The sequence below is a fragment of the Callorhinus ursinus genome, unplaced genomic scaffold (assembly GCF_003265705.2).
Source record: "Callorhinus ursinus isolate GAN/ISIS: 27379988/994484 unplaced genomic scaffold, GSC_fseal_2.0 scaffold13, whole genome shotgun sequence".
NCBI classification, from domain to species: Eukaryota; Metazoa; Chordata; class Mammalia; order Carnivora; family Otariidae; genus Callorhinus; species Callorhinus ursinus.
Window position 1 is genome coordinate 18569506 of NW_027397075.1, and position 19330 is coordinate 18588835.

General features: G+C 60.9%; 1 protein-coding gene across 5 annotated transcripts in view; it reads right to left on the minus strand.

Moving 5' to 3' along the window:
- ITPKB (inositol-trisphosphate 3-kinase B) overlaps positions 1-19330 on the minus strand; it is an 88440-nt gene that overhangs the window by 7101 nt on the left and 62009 nt on the right. For all 5 annotated transcript variants that reach the window (XM_025877698.2, XM_073899865.1, XM_073899864.1 and 2 more), the window contains 3 exons: positions 6125-6224; positions 4575-4788; positions 825-1029 (listed from right to left, as the gene is read on the minus strand). In XM_025877698.2, the coding sequence (XP_025733483.1) occupies positions 825-1029; positions 4575-4788; positions 6125-6224 (519 nt within the window). The remainder of the gene's footprint in view (positions 1-824; positions 1030-4574; positions 4789-6124; positions 6225-19330) is intronic.

Genomic DNA, 19330 nt, shown 5'->3' on the forward strand with positions numbered 1-19330 from the left:
GCCTGCCTGTCTCTTCCCTGGCCCACCCGGTGCAAGAGATTGCTCCAGCTTCTCAGCCTGGCACTATGTCTGTTCCAGGCTGTTCCAGGGAAGCGCATGGAGCTTAGCTCCCCCAGGAAGAGCTCTGTTTTTGGGGACAAAGGGTGAGTGCAGATGGCTCCATTAGGAGCCACCAAACTTGGGTCTGTGCACCATCAGGCCGAAGGCTAGTTAATGCAATGTGCTTGCCTCTGAAAGGTTAAGCAGGACTCTGGGGTGGAGGGACAGCCAGGTGGACGGCCCATCTCGGGGGGGTGGGACCCTTTTCTGGAGCAGGGGAGGGGAGAGGCAGGTGAAGTGTTGGTGGGGACACTGGCCCGACAGTGAACAGAGGCCAGAACATCCAGCTGGAGAGGGAGGGGTTAGGGAACGGGGAATCGTTTCAAAGGGGTAAGGGGAGGAGAAGGAGCATTACAGGGAGGGGGACGGGCATGAAATTTGCAGCCAGTCTGAGGGCTGGATACAGAAAAAGAAAGAAAATGCTGGTTTCAGAGGACAGGGGAAGGACAAATGGCGTTCTCAGCCCAGAGCTCAAAAAGCAGCGGCCCCCAGTGGACCCTCTGCAGAGGTGCCCTGCCTTCAGCCCGCTGGCAAGCTGGGGGCTCCCAGCCGTCCGACCCCGATGCAAGGGCTGGGCGGTGGGGCCCAGAGTGGGTCGAGGATAGAAACCCAACAAGGCTGCAAGGACCAGGGTCTGCGCATCCATGACCCCCGTGTGTGGATGTCAGAGTCTCCATCCCTTCCTCAGCTGGGAGCCGGTGGCCTGTGCACCTGGCGGGCCTCACCTTGATGCCCTCGATCCTGAACCCAAGGGTGGCGGTGGAGCTGATGGTCTCCCTCCACTGCATGTACCGAGGCTTGGTCACAGCCCGCTGGGCCTTCTCCTCCTCGGTCGGGGCGTCAGGGTCCACCTCGATCATCTTCTGGTACATGTCCTTGCGGAGGCTGGGTTTCTTCCGGGCCTTGGTGAGCTCCTCCTCCAGGTAGGTCCTGTGTGGGGACGGGCGTGATGAGGACCACTGGCTGCACCGCAGCTCCAGCCTTGCCCGAGGGCTGCACTCAGCTTAGCCAAAGGCATGCTCACCCGGGATGGGCACACACTCAGCTCAGGCTGGGGAGAAGAGGGCCACTTTGGGTGGGGTACACCACGCCAGCATCACCAAGGAGGCTTGGCAGAGCCCAGGGGTCTCCCTTCCAGGAAGAGGCTCTCTCAAGAGGGAACATCTTGAGTACAAAGGCCAGGACCAGAAAGTGGTCTCTGAAGAGGCCACGGTGGGGGAGGGGGAAGCCCATGACCGGGAGAGGGAGCCTGGGTGCCCCAAGGCCACTGTTGTATTGCCCACAGGCCGGTTCAGCCTGCCTTGCCCAGCCCGTGCCTCCTCACAGCGGAGCCTCCAGCCTGAAGGGCCTGAGAAAGCGTAGCCAACGCTTGCTCACTGCCCTGCCCTCCACACAAGCCGGCTGGGCCTGCTGGCTGACCTGGCAGGGGTCCCCCGGAAACTGGTGGGGTAACGGGAGCAGGGGCGGACAGGCCAAGTCCCTTACCCCATCGCCCGACCGAGGTGGGGAACCCACCCCTGCTGCACACACAGGCGAACGCAAACGCCCCCCTGCTCCCCAGTCAAACCCCCGATCCCCTGCCCCTGGCTCCATGGCTGCCTGTGAGACTTCCTGAAACAGAAATCACAGCGCTAAGCTGCAGCGGAGGGAAGTTCTCGGCGGAGGCCCCTCGTGGGTGGGGGCTGCCCACACGGTGGGCGGCTGTGACAGCGGCCCACCGCCCCCTCCCCGGCCGTCCCGGGGCCTCGCTGGCCACTGCCCATCAGACCGGCTCCAAGCTGCTGTGCTGGGACCCAGAACTGACTGCATGTCACCTCTTGAACTCTTCCAAGCACAAGTTTTCAGAAACCATTGCATCAAACGCAAGAAAACGCCAAATCCTTGGGTGTGAACACGGGCCTGGTCATTCAGAGCCTTCCGTTGTACTCGTGTGCACCCCCCCCTGCACGCGCACCCCCCGCACGCACACCCCCCCCCCCCCCTGGGCCTGCAGAGCCCAGTCGGCGATGGGGGAGGGGCGGTGATGCGTGGAGGCGCGTCCGGCCGGCCTGTGCGTGAATTCTGTGTGGCAGGGGCGGGCTGGCCATCCCCAGTGCTCCGGAGTGCGCTGTGGGGGCCTGCGGGGTGGGTGGGTGGCTCGACCTGCGCAAAGAGCTTTTACTAGCTCCTTAAACAGGAAGCGGGCCTCAGCTTCCAGTCCCTTCTGACCGGGGCTTTCTCCAAAGCTGGCCCGTGGTCCCTCCGGGGGGAGTAGCCCACCCTCTGGCAGAGGAAACGGTCAGCAGCCGGACAGTGGGGCCCGAGCTCCCCGACGCCGACCCTGGAGGAAGGCGACACCTCCAAGGACCACAGGGTCACATCTAAGAAAACTCCCCAGGGACACGTGAGCCTGTGTCCGAGCAGCACCCCGGTCCCACGAGGCCCCTGGCTTAGGACACTACCGGTGCCCGTGCCCCCCGGGGCCGACGCTGGATTTGCTGATCAGCCTGCCCTCTTCTTCCCCGCGACAAGTCTCCACCCCTCATGCCGTGGTCTCAGGCCTCCCCCTTCTGGCAAGCACAGGCCACACTCCAGGCGTGGCCACCGACTGCTGGTCTTAGGGGAGGTTGTGAGGTCAAGCATTCTGGATGGACAGAACTGGGGAGGCAGTGCAGTCCCCGCTGGGGCACAGGGCCCCAAGGAGCACCCTTTGGGCCTGGTCTGGACAAGGCTGGCTGGCCTGTCGGCCCAGCACGGCCCTGCTGGGTCCCATCTGTGACCCCTACTCGGACTGGGCTGTGACCTCTGCCTTGGGGTGGCAGGAACGCAGGGGGGCCCATCCCTGGCATGGTGCAGCAGGGAGAAGCTGGGGCGTGACCCCTTCTGGGGAGACCCACCCCTCCCCTCCACACGGACTCCTCTGTCACCCCAAGGCCTCCGCCTCCGGGCCCGGCCCACAACTGCGCTAAAGCTGTTCTAGCCTCGCAGGTCACTCTGGGTCTCTCCCGAGAGCACCAGGCCGACAGAGCTGCAGGACCCAGCCTAAGGTGGAGGGGGCGCCTGCCCCCAGCAGCTTCCTGGGGAACAGACAGGCACACGGGGCAGCCTTTCGGGACCCACTAGCCACACGTTCTTCCCTCAGGCTGTACTTTTTTTGGCCACGGTCGGAGTGAACACTCATCAGAATATTGGTGTGTCTTCCCTTGAGAGGGTCCATCCCAGTATACCCTGGGAGGGCCTTCCGGGGACAGAAATAAGACTCTGGGGAAGAGCAGTGGCAAAGTGGTGGCTGGAAGGACATTCTGTTTCCTCTCCGTGGGCTGGAGTGGTGAGGGCTTTGGACAGAGGGAGGAAGCAGGTCAGGGACACCCAACAGCCCAGTGGGACCTGTACCTCCCCATCCCTTGGTCCCTTCCTGGGGACAACACAGAGGGGATGCAGCCTGCGGGGCCTGACTTAATGACAGTCCCAGGAGGGGTGAGGGAAGGGAAAGGGGCCTTCTCCCCCAGCCTCCATCTCTGTCACACACACACAGACACACTCTTCTTTCTCATACTCCTCTCTTAAGAAAGAAATCTGCTTACACCACCCAAAGCAAACACAGGCCCCAGCTCGGAGCTGCTTCCCAGGGCCCGGTCTCCCCGGCGAGCCGCGGGTCAGACGGAGGAGCCCGGCGCCTGTCTGTCCGGGCTGGGCCCCTGCAGCCAGCGGCTCCCCGAGGTGAGCGTGGCTCCCAGACACCACGTGGCCACAGCCCTGCCCCCGCAGGAGAGAAGGAGCTGCTCAGGGACCCCTGGGACGGAATGGTCCAGGTTTGAGAGGGATGAGAACTCCACGCGGCCAAGACAGGGCCCAGGGTGGTGCAGGCAGCAGGGTTTCGGCTCCTCTCAGCCCGGCGCACCACCCTGTCTCCTGGCCGCTCTTCCTTCTCCCTCCCTCCCCAGCCCTCTCCTGGCTTATCTCCCTGGGCAGATGCCAGGGCTTGGACCCGATTCCACGCACAGGCTCACGCAGCCCCTTGCGGCCTCTATGCCTTACTCGGGGCCCCGGAGCACCCCACGTCCGCCAAGGAAGCAGGTCCTGGGCTCTCCCTCCCCTCAAAGGGCAGGCGCAAGTCTCTTGGCAAACCAGCACGTTCCACTAATGGGCTCTCCCTTCCCTTGGGTGGGGGCACAGGTGGCACTGAGAAGGGCCCCTACCCCTGCCTCCCTGTGCGGCCACCCCCTTGCTACCCCAAGCAATCCCCCCTGCCCAGAAAAGCAGTTCTCTGTGCCCTCCCCAGGGAAGCTCAGCACGGACCCAGGCCCTGTTTCCGGCCCCACAGCTACTGGCTCCAGAGAGGGGAGGAGGCTGTCAGGGGCAAAGCAGGGTCCCGTCCCCTCTGCACGACATGCGATAGGACCGGGGTAGGAGGGGGTCCCAGTGGTCCCCCCAGGCCCCCAAGCCTGCCCCATACACACTGGACTTTGGGGTGGCCTCCGCGGGGCCCGGCTCACCTGACGCCCATCTTGCAGTCCATCACACAGGGAGAGTCAAAGGCGGCCAGCAGGTCGTCCATCTGGTTGTAGCGCTCCCCGTCCTTGACCACGTCCCCGTGGTAGGCGGGCACAAAGGGCTTCAGCACGTCGGCCATCAGCCGGTCCAGGCAGCGCTGCTCAGACTCACAGTGCTTCTTCAGGATCCTGCCGTTGGCCGCCGCCTTGAAGCTCCCTGCGGGGCAAGGTGGGAGGAGGCCTTGGTCTCTCTGCGGGGCCTGCCCTGCGCTGACCCCCCCCCCCCCCGCTCCCTCGGGAAGTCTCCCGGGGGGTGCCCCCCAGGTCCCCACTTGTGGACCAAGCACTTTAGGGGGAGTAGATGCAGGTCCCGGTGTCCAGCCACGCTCACAGGCCGGTTTTCCCCGGCTTCCCTGACCGCAGGCTCCTTATCTGAAGGGCGAAGGCCCCCAGCGCTCACTGCTGGAGGGCCTGTGCCGTCCTACTGGTATTACCGTGACCACCCCCAGCCCATCATCCGTCCTGCTTCTCCGGTGTTGAAGGCGCCTCCAGTCTCCGGATAGGAGTCCTGGTAGGGCCGGCTTCAGGGCCGGCTTCAGTTTCAGGACAGGGACACTGGCTGAGAAGCGGGGGTCCGAGGCACAGCCCACCCGAGCAGGGCTCCAGTCACACTACACACACACACACACACACACACACACACACACACTTTGTGTGTGTGAAATACACACACACACACACACACACACACACACACACTTTGTGTGTGTGAAATATCTATTTAGAAAGGTGTCCGTCCAAGCGCCTGGGGCTGGGCCCAGGTTTCGGAGATATAGAGGAAATGTCAGACCCCGTGCCGGTCTGCGGTCATGAAGGTCAAGTCTGGGGCAGCCACTGAAACCTCCGCAGAGGACAATGCTCACCAAAGGGCCCCCACATGTGGACTGGCCAGCTCTCGGGCTCTGGCGTGACACATCCCTCCACCCCTGTGGCTGGTGGGCGCCCTGGCCACCTGCACCTAGGACCTTCCTTGGCTTGTGGGGTGACCTGCCTGCCTCTTCCCACCCCCCCCACAGGCTCCTCTGGGACAGAGACCACGTTTCCAAGAATGTTGTGACCCCCAAGACCGTGGTGATGCAGGGATACAGCGGGCGCTCAAGGAAGCGCTGGGCGTGGCTTCTTTGTCCAAGCGGACCCATGGGGGGCGAGCTGCAGGACTGATAAGGGCACAGGCTTTATCGGGTTCAGGCAGAAGAGAGGCAGAGGGGGAGAGAAAGATCAAATGTGACAGAGACAGGGGTAGGGGGGCCGTGCGTGTGTTTGAGGAAGGGGTGGCACAGGCCCTGGAGGGGGCAGCTGTGCTCAGGGCAGCGCTGAGGCCACATAGGCATGTCTGGCTGAGACTGTAGACCACAGGGTCTCAGAGAAGCTGTTCCAGACGCTCCCATCCCCAGGAGCATCCAGGGCCAGGCCTGCCCTGCCCTCGTGCTGGGTGCCTCCCGAGGGAGCCGGTGGTCCGGCAGGAAGGTTCGTGGAGGGGGGGGGTTCAGTACCTGCATGTCCTGCCAGCTGGATCCAGGGATACTTCTTCTTGAAGGACATGACAAAGGGAGACCAGTGAACCATGTTTTTTATTTTCCTCCATGATTTGCTCTAGAAACAAGCAAACAAAAAACTCTCCATTAGAAAGAGAATGGGTACTTTCCCGTTAGGATAAATTCAAAGTAAGGTAACTCGGTGCCAGCGGCCCCAGGATGAGAAGCGCCACGCCCACGGGGCAGGGGCCCTTGGCGGCTCCGAGGTCCTCACCTCTGTCATCTACATGGCGGATGTACCGTCAGAGGGAGCTCGGCAAAGCTTGTTGCCGAGCAGAGCGCCCAGATGCAAGGGGACCTTCAGGGCGAGGGTGCGACAGGTGCAGCGTGGAAGCAGGAGGGCACGTGCCCCAGTCCAGCGCGGACCCCACCCCGTGCCACCGCCCCACCAGGGAATGACTAAACCCACCCTGCACCCCCGCTTCATGCCCCTCTGGGGCCTTAGTTTCCTCCTCTGCCCAGTGAGGGAGGGACAGCTGGTGCACCAGGTTCCTAGCACGGCGGGACACTCAAAGGGCTCCGGGAAATGACCCCAGCGTCCCAACAGCGCTGGCCCCTCAGAGGCAGATGAGAGGGGACCGGTGTCCCCTCACGCTGTACCCATGGGTGTGGTGGCAGAGGTACTTCTTGCCTGCAAGGAGCTTGGAGAGAGACTTTGTAGGGAGTTCCCAGGGAGAGCACCCTCCACCCCACAGCTGGGGTGCACACGGGGTGAGCGGGCCTGCAGTTCCCTCCTCTTCAACGTACTTGTCCTTCTTAGGGGGTTTCTCAAGTAAGACCTGTGAGTGCATGCACACGTGTGTGAGTGTGCATATGTGTCCACGTGTGTGCGTGTGTGCATGTGCGGGCACGCAGGAGGGGCTCCTTGCGCAGAAAGGAGAACTGACATTGACTTAGCACCTTACTTCGGCTCTGCAAGAAGCATGCAGGGCCGTCACTGTCCCGTCTGCGGGTAGAACCTGACCCTCAGAAGTCAGCGATGAATGAAGCCGGCACGCAAACCTCCATCCCACACGACTGCCTTACAAAAATCCTCTTCTCCCCCAGCAGTACACGTTTCTCCAGAAACACACATCCCCACGTTAACTTTAGGACAGAATCAGAGACGGAGCGGGGAAGACCACGTGCGCCCAACACAGGCGTCCCTGGATGGGGGTGGGAGCTCGCCCTGAGCAGCAAGCAGGTCCCTGGCCAGCAAAACCACAGCACGAACCCACGGGGCTCTGGGGCTCCGTGCTGGGGGAAGGAGAAGCTAGCAGCTCTGCGCAGGGGCAGGCGGCTAGGAGGAGGGGTCCCGCCTCCACTGGGGGGGGCCTGTAGACGCAGCAGCTCCTCGTTCCCTGCCCATGGCCGTGTTCCCCGAGGACAGAGGCCGCATCTTTGCAGAGGCTGCTGGCACCCAAGGTGGATTCAAGGTTAAATCAGTCGCCCCGGGTTTTCGTCCTCTTTGCTGAGACTCAGCTGCTTCTGTCATCAGGCTTTCAAGTGAAAATCTGTTTAAGGAGAGGAATTCCTCCCTACTGAACCTGGCAGTCTTTCTCGCCGTGCCAGAAACCCTCACCCCGCCACCAAGACCTAGTCTATTCTTATGCCAGGCCATGTGACAAAAGGGCCAGGCCTCTACTGGCAAGGTTGTTTTCCTAGATCGTTCTGACGGAGATCACCAAAGAAGGCTGAGGAAGGCCGAGGCGTGACTTATCTTGGCACCCAGAAGGCCGCACAAACAGCGCGGGGGGGTGGGGAGGGGCAACAGCCGAAAAACCTCATTACAGGAGAGGAGGCGGGCGGTGGTCTGATGGCCCCGCGGGGAAGACGTCAAGATCGGTGCAGAGGCAGACCGCACAGCCAGCCACCACCCATCACAGCTCACAGGGGATTGAGGGTGCGACAGGTGCAGCGTGGAAGCAGGAGGGCACGTGCCCCAGTCCAGCGCGGACCCCACCCTGTGCCACCGCCCCACCAGGGAGTGACTAAACCCACCCTGCACCCCCGCTTCATGCCCCTCTGGGGCCTCAGTTTCCTCCTCTGCCCAGTGAGGGAGGGACAGCTGGTCCACCAGGCTCTTGGAGAGTTGGACCCTCAGGGCCAGCGTCACCCGGCTGCACAATGTATCTGTAGATGCAGTGATGACACATGACCCAGGGAGGACAGGTCCTACGGCCAGGGAGGGGTGTGCCAAGATGGGTGTGTGCTGGGAAGGAAGGTCTTCGTGGAGGCTGTGCCGGACAGAGGCAGGGTGGCGACAAACCTGGGGGAGAAGACTGTCGCAGGCCCCTGGAACAGAGCCTCGGCCTGGGTCCTGGAACAGCTGGGTCCAGCAGGGGCTGAGGGTGAGCAGGTGAGGCCAGCTCTGGAGGCTGGGCTGGGAAGCTTGGAGCAGGGCAGCCTGACGGTGAGGTGAGGCGAGGCAGGTGGACCTGATTCCGTCCCCTCCTTGCTGACCGCCCTTGGATGAGCTCCTGACCTTCCTCGTGGCCCCCCTTACCTGTAAGATGGGACCAGCACATGGGTTCCCCTGATAGCAGGAGCGAAAGCCACTCCATGAGGATGGGGTACGTGTGGGAGAGTTGGAGCCGGAAAGGAGAGGGGTGCTCGGGGTGGGTCCTCGACAGTTCACGCTGAGCTTTTCTGCTCAGCTTCCCTTCCCAACATGAGGAAGCGTGCCTTTCACATGAAAAGGGCCAAGGCCACAAGAGTCCTCCCACAGCAAGGCTGCCCCGGGCAGTCGAGGACAGTGGAACATACTTGTCTGTGGGTTTGCATGCCCGGGGGCACCCAAGCGGTGCCGAATGTGGCCACCAACACTAACAGAAGAAAGCACGTCCAGATCATGGTCGGGCCCAGGAAAGGAGGGTACAGGGCCACTGCTCCCCAGCCCACAGCAGCAGAGGAGAGGCACGTGGGAGTGCGGGGGGGATGGCAGAGAATCAGCCCCCCCCACCCCGGGGAGGTTTCTTCAAGGCGGGTGCCCTGGGCAGTTAGGACGCAAGGCTGGCAGCTGCTCTGCTCAGGGGAAGCCTTCGGAGTGCTCCTTTAGCAGAAGAGTCCAGAGCCTTCGGCAGATGCACCGTGGCTGGCCACACAAACCCCAGCTATGTCCCATGTGGGGGCTGGGCCCTGCCACTTGCAGCTTAGCTACCAGATAACACCAGGCTCTGTACCAGTCAGATCTGACCTTGGCTGGACTGCTGCACTTGGGATATTGCTGGGAGCACTTCAAGGGAAAAGAAAGAACTTTGGAACGGCCTGCAAGCCAAGCAGGTGCGGAGCCACAGGGCAGGCTTTCACCTCCACTCTGGGAGAGCCTCCTGCAGCGAGGTTTTCCAGGTAACGGTGCAGGTTTACAGAGTGGGATGAGACCCCGCAACACAAATCCCTCGCTGACAACTCCCCGGGGAGTTACTCACGCTGCAGGGCACACTGCCTCCAACAGACGGGAGGGCCGACTGGGATCGCCTCGGAGTCTGGCCTTCGTCTTCCATAAAACAGACAAGAAGGATACAGCGGGGAGAGGGGACGAGAAGCAGGGACCCTAGAGCCGGGCTGGGGGGGGGGCGGAGCCAGCCCGCCCACACAGGACCAGCGACCTGACATACGGGATTCCTTGTCCAAAACTCCGTAAGACTGTCAACACGGGGATGGCAGAGGCCGAAGCAAGCGTGGGACCCCTGCGAGGGCGCTCTGTGGTAGCCCAGCACTCCCACCGGGGAAGCCGGCCGGGGAGCAAGAGCAGGCGACCTTCTGGGTCCCGACCTGCTCGCCCTCTGCCGATGACCACGGGCCGCTCTTCAGCACTGGGGGGGGGGCAGGGAGGGCTCCAGTGCGGGTGGCCTGAGACTCTCCTTGGGGGGCTCCCAGCAGCCCCCCCGGAAAGGCCCGGCAGGAGCGGTGAGGACAGTTACCCGTCAGCACTCCTCTCCTTGCACACACAGCATCGTGCCTGTTCTTTGGGTCTGGCCTTGCTCCGTCCCCCGTGGGGGCCTCCTTCTCGGGCACTGAGAGGGGAGTAGCCCCCACGGGGGTGTCTGAGCCCAGGTCTGAGCCCAGTGCCCAGCCTTCCCCACAGGAGTTGCCCAGGCCGGGGCCCTCTGGGGGCTGCCCCTCGTAGCCAACAAAACTGGGGTGGGGCGGGGAGAAAGGGGAGTGACGTTGGAGTGGCATCAGGCAGCTGCGCCCACCCCCACATGGAAGTATGAACAGCAGTTCACTGAACACGTACTCTCCCAGGCCGGTGAGATCCTGCAGGTGACCTGGGCCCCACACACCTCTCCCCACCCACCCTCAGATGCCTGCAAGGGTGTCTGGTCTCTGCTCTCAGGGATTCTTCCCAAGAATGGCTGCAGAGAACTCAGCTAACCCCACGAAGCTCGGAGCCCCCGTGCCCTGGAAGCCCTCCCTCTGGGTGTTTCCGGAGGGCCCTGGGCACGCCTGCACACCAGCTCTTATCTGGACGAGCGTGAGCCTCCTGAGAGCCAGGCCCCCAGCCCCACTGGGGGGGGGGGCCCTGAGAGGCCACCCTGGTCAGCCCGGCCTGCAGCTGAGCCAGGCCCCACACGGTTCAGAAGGAGGGAGACCAAATCCAACTGGATCTGCCCCTCGGGACGTGGTCAGAGCCCCCCGGGGCCAGGTGAGGTTTCCAGGCCGCGGCAGTTGAGCAGGCCTTTGAACCCGTGCCCGGTGCCCCCGTCAGTGTTCTCATCTGCACAGTGGGCTCGAGAACGTGACACGCGCCCTGCCCGCCCCACAGGGCTGTGGGGAGAACCGAGGAGATGAGAATCCAGATGGGCAGGTGCTCTGTTCGCTGTCACGGGACAGGAGAACCTCAGGTGTTCGTTTTGCTTTTACTTCTGTATATTTTTTTTTTTCTTTTGGTAATTGAAATAGTTTTCACCTCCAAGGCACAGCAGACAGGCAAGAATCCAGCTGGGCGCTTCCAGAGAGTCAAGTCATCACCAGGGAGCAAGAAGAGGAGTAACTGTAATTCACTGCTCGTGATGCTTCCCTTTGGGTGCTCCCGGCCGCTGGGAGCCCGCGGGGCAGCTCCAGAGGCCCCCACGCGCCGGGCCTCAGGGACAGCCAGAGCCAGCCAGGCCCAGGCGCTGACACCAGGTTCTGGGTCAGAAGATCGGTAAAGATGCCCAGAGGAGAAGAGTCTCCCAAATCACCCCAGTTCACATACGTGGAAGTCTGCCAGGCGCCCCCGAAGAGCAGCATTTGGGGGTAAAGAGTGAGATTGCTGAGCACATTTCATTTTGTAATAAAAGGCGGTTTTACAGACTTTTCTCAACCTTTTCCCACCCAACTGGTTCCCCCAATTTTCTGCTTTTTCCTCCAGCGCTTCCCCTTTATCGAAATAGTTTGACCAGTTGGCTGACTTTTCTTTTTAGATAATTATATAGTCTCCATTTGTTTTTTGTTTGAGTATAAGAGACGAGGAGAAATCTCTAAGACGTCCGAAAAGGGGAACCTCCTCAGGACACCCCGTTACTCTCCAAAACAACACTGCCGGGAGACCGGGCTTTGCGGCACACGTGCACGTGCAGGCGTGTTAAGTGAGTGGTCATAACCTAGCATGTGGGGGAAAGAGGCGGAGAAACTGCATGTTACACGGCAAAGGTAGTGCCAGGCCTATTACTAAGCTCTCAGGCCGTCCTCCCTCAGCACACTGACACAGCCCTGTCTGTTCTGCACATCAGGACACGTGTTCAGAGAAGTTAACTAACTTGCCCAAGGTCACACAGCTTCCTGGTTCCTGCCATTTAATTCTGAGGATTTTGTTCTGTTTCAGCCAACAGGCTAACCGGGCCCGGGTCCTCTCTGCCTGTTCTGGGGCTAACGGCTGCTCCCCTCCCCCAGTTAAAACATAGCCTCAGATGAACAGCAAGGGCTTTGTCCCAAGAGCGACCTCTCAGACGGGGGAGGCCTCCCGGAAGACCTGCTCTGCCTAGTTCCCAGCACCGCCTCCCTGACGCACACTTAGGGAAGGCACGCTTCACAAGTCCTGAGATGGGGGGCAAGACACCCCCTGCCCAGGGAAGGCCCACTCTGCCTCAGTGCCTTTGCTCTGCTCTTGCAAAAGTCTGAGTGAAAGTCACTGAGGTGTCCATGTTTGGAAGAAAGCTTTTTTCCCTTCCTTCTTCTTTGGGTCTCTCTGAAAAAGCAGTTAGGGTTTCCCGGGTGATCCTTGCCTCCTGCGCTGGGGCAAAACCTGCGCTTCTCCCAGGCCGGGGCCGGCCAACTTTGTTCATTGTATCCGACCTGGCCCAGCTTCCCGAGCTGGCAGCTGGGCACGCCCGGGCAGGTAGGCGCCCCTGGCTCGAGAGCTCCCTCCTGCAGCCCTGCTTAGAAACCTGGCGGGGGGGGGGGGCAAGCGAGACCTGCCCCTGCCTCAGCGCTGAGCTGTGTAGGGCACTTTGGGGGAGGGGGAGGGAAGAGGGCCTTTCAAAACCAAGACCCCAAGGATGGGAAAAATTAAGCCCAATGACTTGGCAGGGCAGGTGGCTCTGGCTAAAAATAAGAGTCTGGGCTTTAAGACCAACCGTCTTTCCCCTCTTTAACAAACAAGAAAATTCCCCCATAAACCAAACGCAAAAACACTTTTGCAAAAGACCCGAGGAATGTTCTTTCTTATTCCCGCCTCCTCACATGATGTTCCCCTGGCCCCGGGGGCGGGGGGGGGGGGCGGGCAGGTGGGTCAGGACACCTTTGGCGGAGGTTATGGCCGGGCACAGGTTTTCCACCTATCCTTCGGAGAAGCCACCAATGCAGGGTGGCGTGGCTGAAGTAACCCCCGGTCTGGATGGGCGGCTGGCCTGGGGCCGGAGAGCAAGGATGGGCAGCCCTCTCTTGCTCCCAAGGCCACCACCTCGGCCACTGCAGGCGTGAGAGGTGGGACCCAGCCCGGGGTTCTCGGGGTGAGGGCTGCCGAGCGCCAGCTCTGGGGTGAGGACCTGGTCAGGACCTACATCTCCTGCTTCACAGTGGGCGCTCCTGATGCAAGCTCAGCGCCGCAGACCCTGTGTGAGGGGGGCCACCCCGGCCAGCCAATGTCTTCCAGCACATTCTGGCCAAAGCCAGAACCCTGAAGGGCTGCTCGGCTCTGCTCCCCCCGTGAGCTGCCTCCTTCCCACAGCAATGAGAGGCTCACTTTCTAGACCCGGACTGGCACACCGGGGTCCTCAGTCAGAGAAGACTCCCCTTCGGCCAACATCCAGATCTCGGCTGGGGGGTTGCCCTGGCCGGGCTGGCGAGTGCCCCCTACCACCCCCAGGAGGGAGCTGCCCCCAGGGACGCAGGCCAGTCCCAGAGGACTTTCCGCCCCCACGCCCACACTCCGGCTCTCGGGGCCTCTCCCATCCTCGCCCATCTGGCAGCCGGCCCCCTCCTTGTCCCACACCTGCCCCATCCCAGGGCTCTGCTCACGCAGCTGCAGATGCTCTGCCCTCCGTCCTCCCCTCCGCTGGTCTGCGTCCTCCCCCCTATCCCCCAGCCGATCCCCAGGAAGCTGTGAGCTGGCCCCACTTCTCCACGGAGCTGCTTAGACCACTCCAGCCCCACGTTCTGGAAGCCCAGGAGAGGGTGTGAGTGCCTCCTGACTCTGTGTAGCGTGCTGTGTCTGCCAGCAGAGGGTGAGCTCCTGGAGGGCTGGGCCTAGCGCTGCCGTGTGCCCCCCAGCGGCACACACAGTGGATTACAGCCCCCCCCCAGCCGGCTGACTGACGGGGGGAGGGGGGCGCGGCGGCTTGGGGGGAAGCCTCGCAGGCCCAGCACACAGCAAGGGCTTGGGCCCTGCCACGTCGCACTTCCTACAAGACATAATACACCTGAGCCGGCACACGCTTCCTTAGATTCACCTGCTGGGGCCTGGATTTTTCCAGAAACATCTCCAGGGAGGAGGGGCATCCTTGCGGGAACTTCCCGCTCCGTCTGCCTGGGGTTCCCTGCACCCGCCATGGCTCCTGGGCAGCTGGGAGCTTGGCTGGCCCTGGGCCCCAGGGGTCTTCGCACATGCACACGTGAGGGTTTGGAGGACCCCCCCCCCCAGCTCAGGTCCATCAACCAGCAAAGAAAGCTCTTCTCAGAGTGCATGTTCCAGACCCACCCTCCCCCCCAATTCCTAGCTTCACACGAGCTGGCATCCAAGGGACCTGCAATCTTGCCAACCCAGCCTTTGTTTGGCTAGCCAGGGATGGAGGTATCCTTCACTCAAAATGGAAATGTTCCTAAGACTCCCTACCAGGCGGGGCCCACACATGCTCCATCTCAGGTCTGGAAGGTCACTAACTTGGCTCCTCCTTCCTCCTCCCTCCTGGGCTTCATCCTCTCAAGAACTAAAAATAATGGAGGGCTAGAGGAAACACAGAGGGGTGGGGGAAGCGGCGGGGGGGGGGGGAAGGGAGAAGGACACACAGAGGGAGATAGGGAGGGAGGGAGGTGCTCTGCAGGCACAGAAGCCGAGTGTACCTCTCACACCAGGAGCCAGGGGGCCTCCAGGCTGTGGGACCAACAATAGGAGGAAACCGGGAGAGGCTGGGCGGGCGGAAGGGCCCTGGGCTGGGGGAGGGCGGCCTCCAGCAGCTGACCTCCCGGTGGACAAAGCTCACAGGACAGAAGAGCTCAGCTTTTCCTCTGGGAAAGGACACCCGGGGCTCTGCCCAGCTGGGGGGGGGGCACCCCTGCGACACGCACCAGGGCCCTTCCCCCGCTTCGCCTCACCCACCCTTCCCCAGAGACCTTATTTTCACTTTGGTAAAATGCAAAGAAACAAAGCTCCATTACAGAGGGTGGAAATTTACTGAAGGTCCTCACTGGTCAGCCAGACGCTTGGCAAGGAAGGGCGGGGCTACACAGCACCCCCCCCACCTGCTGCCCCCCTCGCCCCATGCACCTGCTCCTGCTTCTTCCCTGGCCCGGGGGCGCTGCAGGCCCTCAACCCCTCCTTCCCAGCCCCCGGAGACTAAGGCAAGGCCAGTAACGTAATAAGCAGCTAATAGTACTGAGTACAAGAGCCAGAAGCGGAGCTCGGTAAGCATCACGTATGTAGGACACCAGTGCCTCAACCTACCATACAGGGACTCTTGTTCTCCTGGGTTACAGGTGGGGACACAGAGGCACGGAAGGTTAGACCGTCTATCCCAGGTTCGACAGCTGGTAAGTGGGAAAAGGCAGGATCTGACCCCAAGCAGTTTGGCTCCAGGGTCAAGCCCTTCATCAGTCTGCCAGGCTGCGCCGTTATCACGGGCGGCATGTGACCTTCCAGCTAGATCAAGCCAGGTTGAAATGCTGGTATTCCTGGCTGGCGGGATCAGACGAGTCAACAGCCTCTCTGAGCTCCAGCCTCCAGCCCACCTGCAGAATGGGAATACCACCTGTCCTGCAGGCTTGTTTTCAGGATGGAAGTCTCCGCACGCCGCGACGGCTAGCAGACACGAGCTAGCAGACACGAGCGTCCAGTCACGTGAGAACGGCACACCTCCCATGGGTGTCTGGTCTCTGAGCCCCAGAGTGGGGCGCCTCTTTGGGGGATGAAGCAATGGCAGGGGCTCTGTGTTGGCTCAGCAGATGTGAGCCGCAAGGCCTGGTCCCCTCCTCCTCTAGCCCCCAGCGCTGGCCTCCGGATCCCTCCTCCTCCCAGAGGGACATGCAGAGGATGAAGGCCACAGCCGGCAGGAAGTGGGTCCCCAGCACGGTCCCATTCCTTGCCTGGAAATGAACCCTGGAGGAGCTTGGGGCTTGCCTTCCACGGTCTTTCTGGAAGTCCAGAAGGCCAAGGAGACGCTTTTATGAAGCCTGGTGCTGGAGACAGCCGGTGAGAGGCGGCATGGCCCTCGAGCCACCAGCCTATGCCCCCAGGGGACCTGCCCCTCCCCCCCTCCCTCCTCCAGGAACCTAGGGTCTGAAAGAAGTCACTGCTCCTTCCCGAAGGCTCCACCGAGCAACAGGGCCCGGCTGCGCAGCTTCATCCCACACAGGAGCATGACATTTAGACCGCCGGGAAAATGCAGGGAGGTTTTCTACAAAATGCTGAGGAATCAACAGTGTCACTGTCTGTCCCTGCAGTTCTCAGAAATACAACCCTGCTACCAACACAGAGTCCTCCTGGGTTAGCACTCTCACACTCCCGGCTGTTTCTCTGACGATACCCTGAGATCGAAACTCTTTCGGTTGTAAATCAGAAAGCCTAAGGACACCACCGGGCAGAGCAGAAGCCTTCCTCGACCTCTAGCTTGCTAAAAGTTGACCTCTCTGGGGGAACCTGGGTGGCTCAGTCGGGGAAGCATCTGCCTTCAACTCAGGTCACGATCCTGGAGTCCTGGGATCGAGCCCCGCATCGGGGTCCCTGCTCAGCGGGGAGTCTGCTTCTCCCTCTCCCACTCCCCCTGCTCGTGCTCTCTCTCTCTCTCTCAAATAAATACATAAAATCTTTAAAAGTTGGGCGCCTGGGTGGCTCAGTTGGTTAAGCGACTGCCTTCGGCTCAGGTCATGATCCTGGAGTCCCGGGATCGAGTCCCGCATCGGGCTCCCTGCTCGGCGGGGAGTCTGCTTCTCCCTCTGACCCTCTCCCCTCTCATGCTCTCTATCTCATTCTCTCTCTCAAATAAATGAATAAAATCTTTAAAAAAAATCTTTAAAAGTTGACCTCTCTGGGCCAAGAATGTTCACGGACACAATACTGCCTTCTAAGCAGCTTCTGAGAATGCAGAAAGTGCTCGTCAGAGATTTGCTAAGGGGCTTAGTCCAGGCTAACTCCGAAGCCAGATTTTTGGGAACTCCCACGTCAGGAATTTCTGAGACGGAAAGTTTTCAGGAAGAGCATGAATGCCACACGAGAACTTACATGCAGTAGTATCAAATATTTGAGATTTAGGAAGTATTTCTAATCAAGATGCGCTGGTGCAGTATGTATCTCTGACAGATCCCACTGGTTTGCCTGTAGCTGAGCGGCGGCGAGCAAATGGGAATGCAGGCTTGCAGACATGGGCAGCAGCTCACTTCCAAAGAAGTGCCTGCAGCCGTGCCCTGGATCCCACCCCGAGCCCGTCAGGACAGAGCCGTTCTCAGTGAAGCAGCTATGCACCTGTTCACGCGTAGGCCACCACCGGCACAGGAAACGGGCTGCCAAAAAGACACAGCAGCGAACCCCCAAGTATGAGCCAGACTCGTCAGCTCTCAGAACACGGTTGTCCCCCGGGTCATCTTGACGTCTGTGTCAGTATGTGTGATTTTCATAAACAGACTGACTCATCGCCCTTCCCCATGTGTCTCTGTCAACTGGGCCCCGAGTGCTTACTTAGCACTTTCCCCTGCAGCCCGAGCCTGCGGGGAGGCAGGCAGTCCACAGGCCTCCCAGTGCCAGAGAACCCTGCCTTCTCCCTCGGCATCACAGAGCAGCGGGCCAACAACCCGACGTCCCTCGCAGCCTGAGCCACACCGCAGTCCCCTGTCGGTGGCCTGCATGGCCTACAGAAAGCTTCTGGTTCTCTCAGACTCCTCTCGCCCCCTTCCTACTGACTCATGGGCAAGAAAACACGATTTCAGAGACGTGAGTGGGTTATCTGAAACATGTATTCTGGAAGGCCAGAGGCTGAGGACTGGGCTCCGCGGAAGTCCCTCCCGCCAAGGACTTTGACCCTGAATCCGAGGAGCTGGAGAGGCACTTGGAGGATGGCGCTGCCCCGGCCACAGGCAAGAGGTGGGAGCTGAGCGAGCACGGAGACCAGCCCCCTTGTGCCGGGCCACCCGCCGGGCGTCATGCGCGTCCTGGAGGAAGTCAGAGCGAGTGGCTGCCATAAGGGATGAGGTGGGAAAGCTGTCCTCCTGGGCGATCGCGAGCCGCCAGGAAGGACTCTGTCCCATGCAGAGGGACTGTGGAGTCTCACCGTGGCTACAGCCCTCTGGCAGGCTCGGCCCCTCTGAGGCCGCTGGGGATGGCCCACATTTAGGAACTGTGACATCGCTTCTAGGGAACAGAACCAGCTGGCTGACTTATTCCCCTTAACTTTAAGGCTATTAATAGGGCACATCTGTCTCTGAGTGAAGTCACTAAGGAAAAACCCAACCGAAGAAAATACTTTCAAGTGATCGTCATTTCAATTTTGGGAAAAGGAAGCAAGGCAATAAACCACCACAGAACCCCAGAATTCAGGGTGACCCAGGAGGAGAATGGGAAGTATGTGCCCTGGGAATGTGGGAATGAGAGTGGCTGGCCTACGTACGTAGGTCTTGGCCAGTGGGACATGAATGGACCGGCACCTTCGCCAGCTCTTTCCTCCTCGCCTCCCCAAGCCAGGTCTTCTCCTTCCCCCGCACGGGGAAGTCTGGTCAGGTTCCTCCTCAACCCTCTGTCAGATCCAAAGTAGAGCCACTTAGCGACAAGTGACCAGATGATGTGGGCCAGTCCAGCTAGTGGCCAGCCGACTTATTTTCTGTGGCTACAATTTTTTTTTTTTTCTAAATTAGTCGCTGACACGTACAAACGAGGACATTTCACACAAAAGCCCAGATCTCCAACTGTCTTTGCGATCCGTGGCCCACCCTACTGGGAGGCGTCCATCTACGGGCCGGAGCTGAGAGGACACCTTGAGATGGGTCCCCAGGCCCTGTTCCCACATTAGCACCTGCCCAGCGCCTGACAGCATGTGAGTCAACCCCCTGGATTTAAAGACAAAGAGGAAGGAGAGGAGCCAAGGATGGCATCAGGACCTCTACGGGTCTTAAGGAGTCTATTTGTCGGTCAAGTGAGGGTGGACAGACTTGTCACCTATTTTGCTGAGCTTCTGTTTCTCCATCTGCACATGGAGAGGAAAATGCACAGCCCTGCCCATGCCTCAGACCGTAGGGAGGATGACGCAGGAAAACAAGGGGATGCTCTGAACACTGACTGTACCGTATGCAAGTAGGACACCGGCCATTCGGAGCTAAAGGAGAAAAGAAAATGCCCAAGGGAAGCTGGCCTCTCTGGTTAGAGGAGTAGCTGGGGAGAGGCGAGCAGGGCAGCGGAAGCCCACGACACGGCTCGGCGGTCACCGAAGGGAGCTGAAATAGAAGCCGGGACTTCTGAGCCACCCAAGCGTGCCGCCACGGCTGGGACCCCATTGTCGGCTTGCCAGAGAACTGGAACAACAGTGAGTCACGGCTGAACAGCGCAGGCCCTCACTGGCCTCT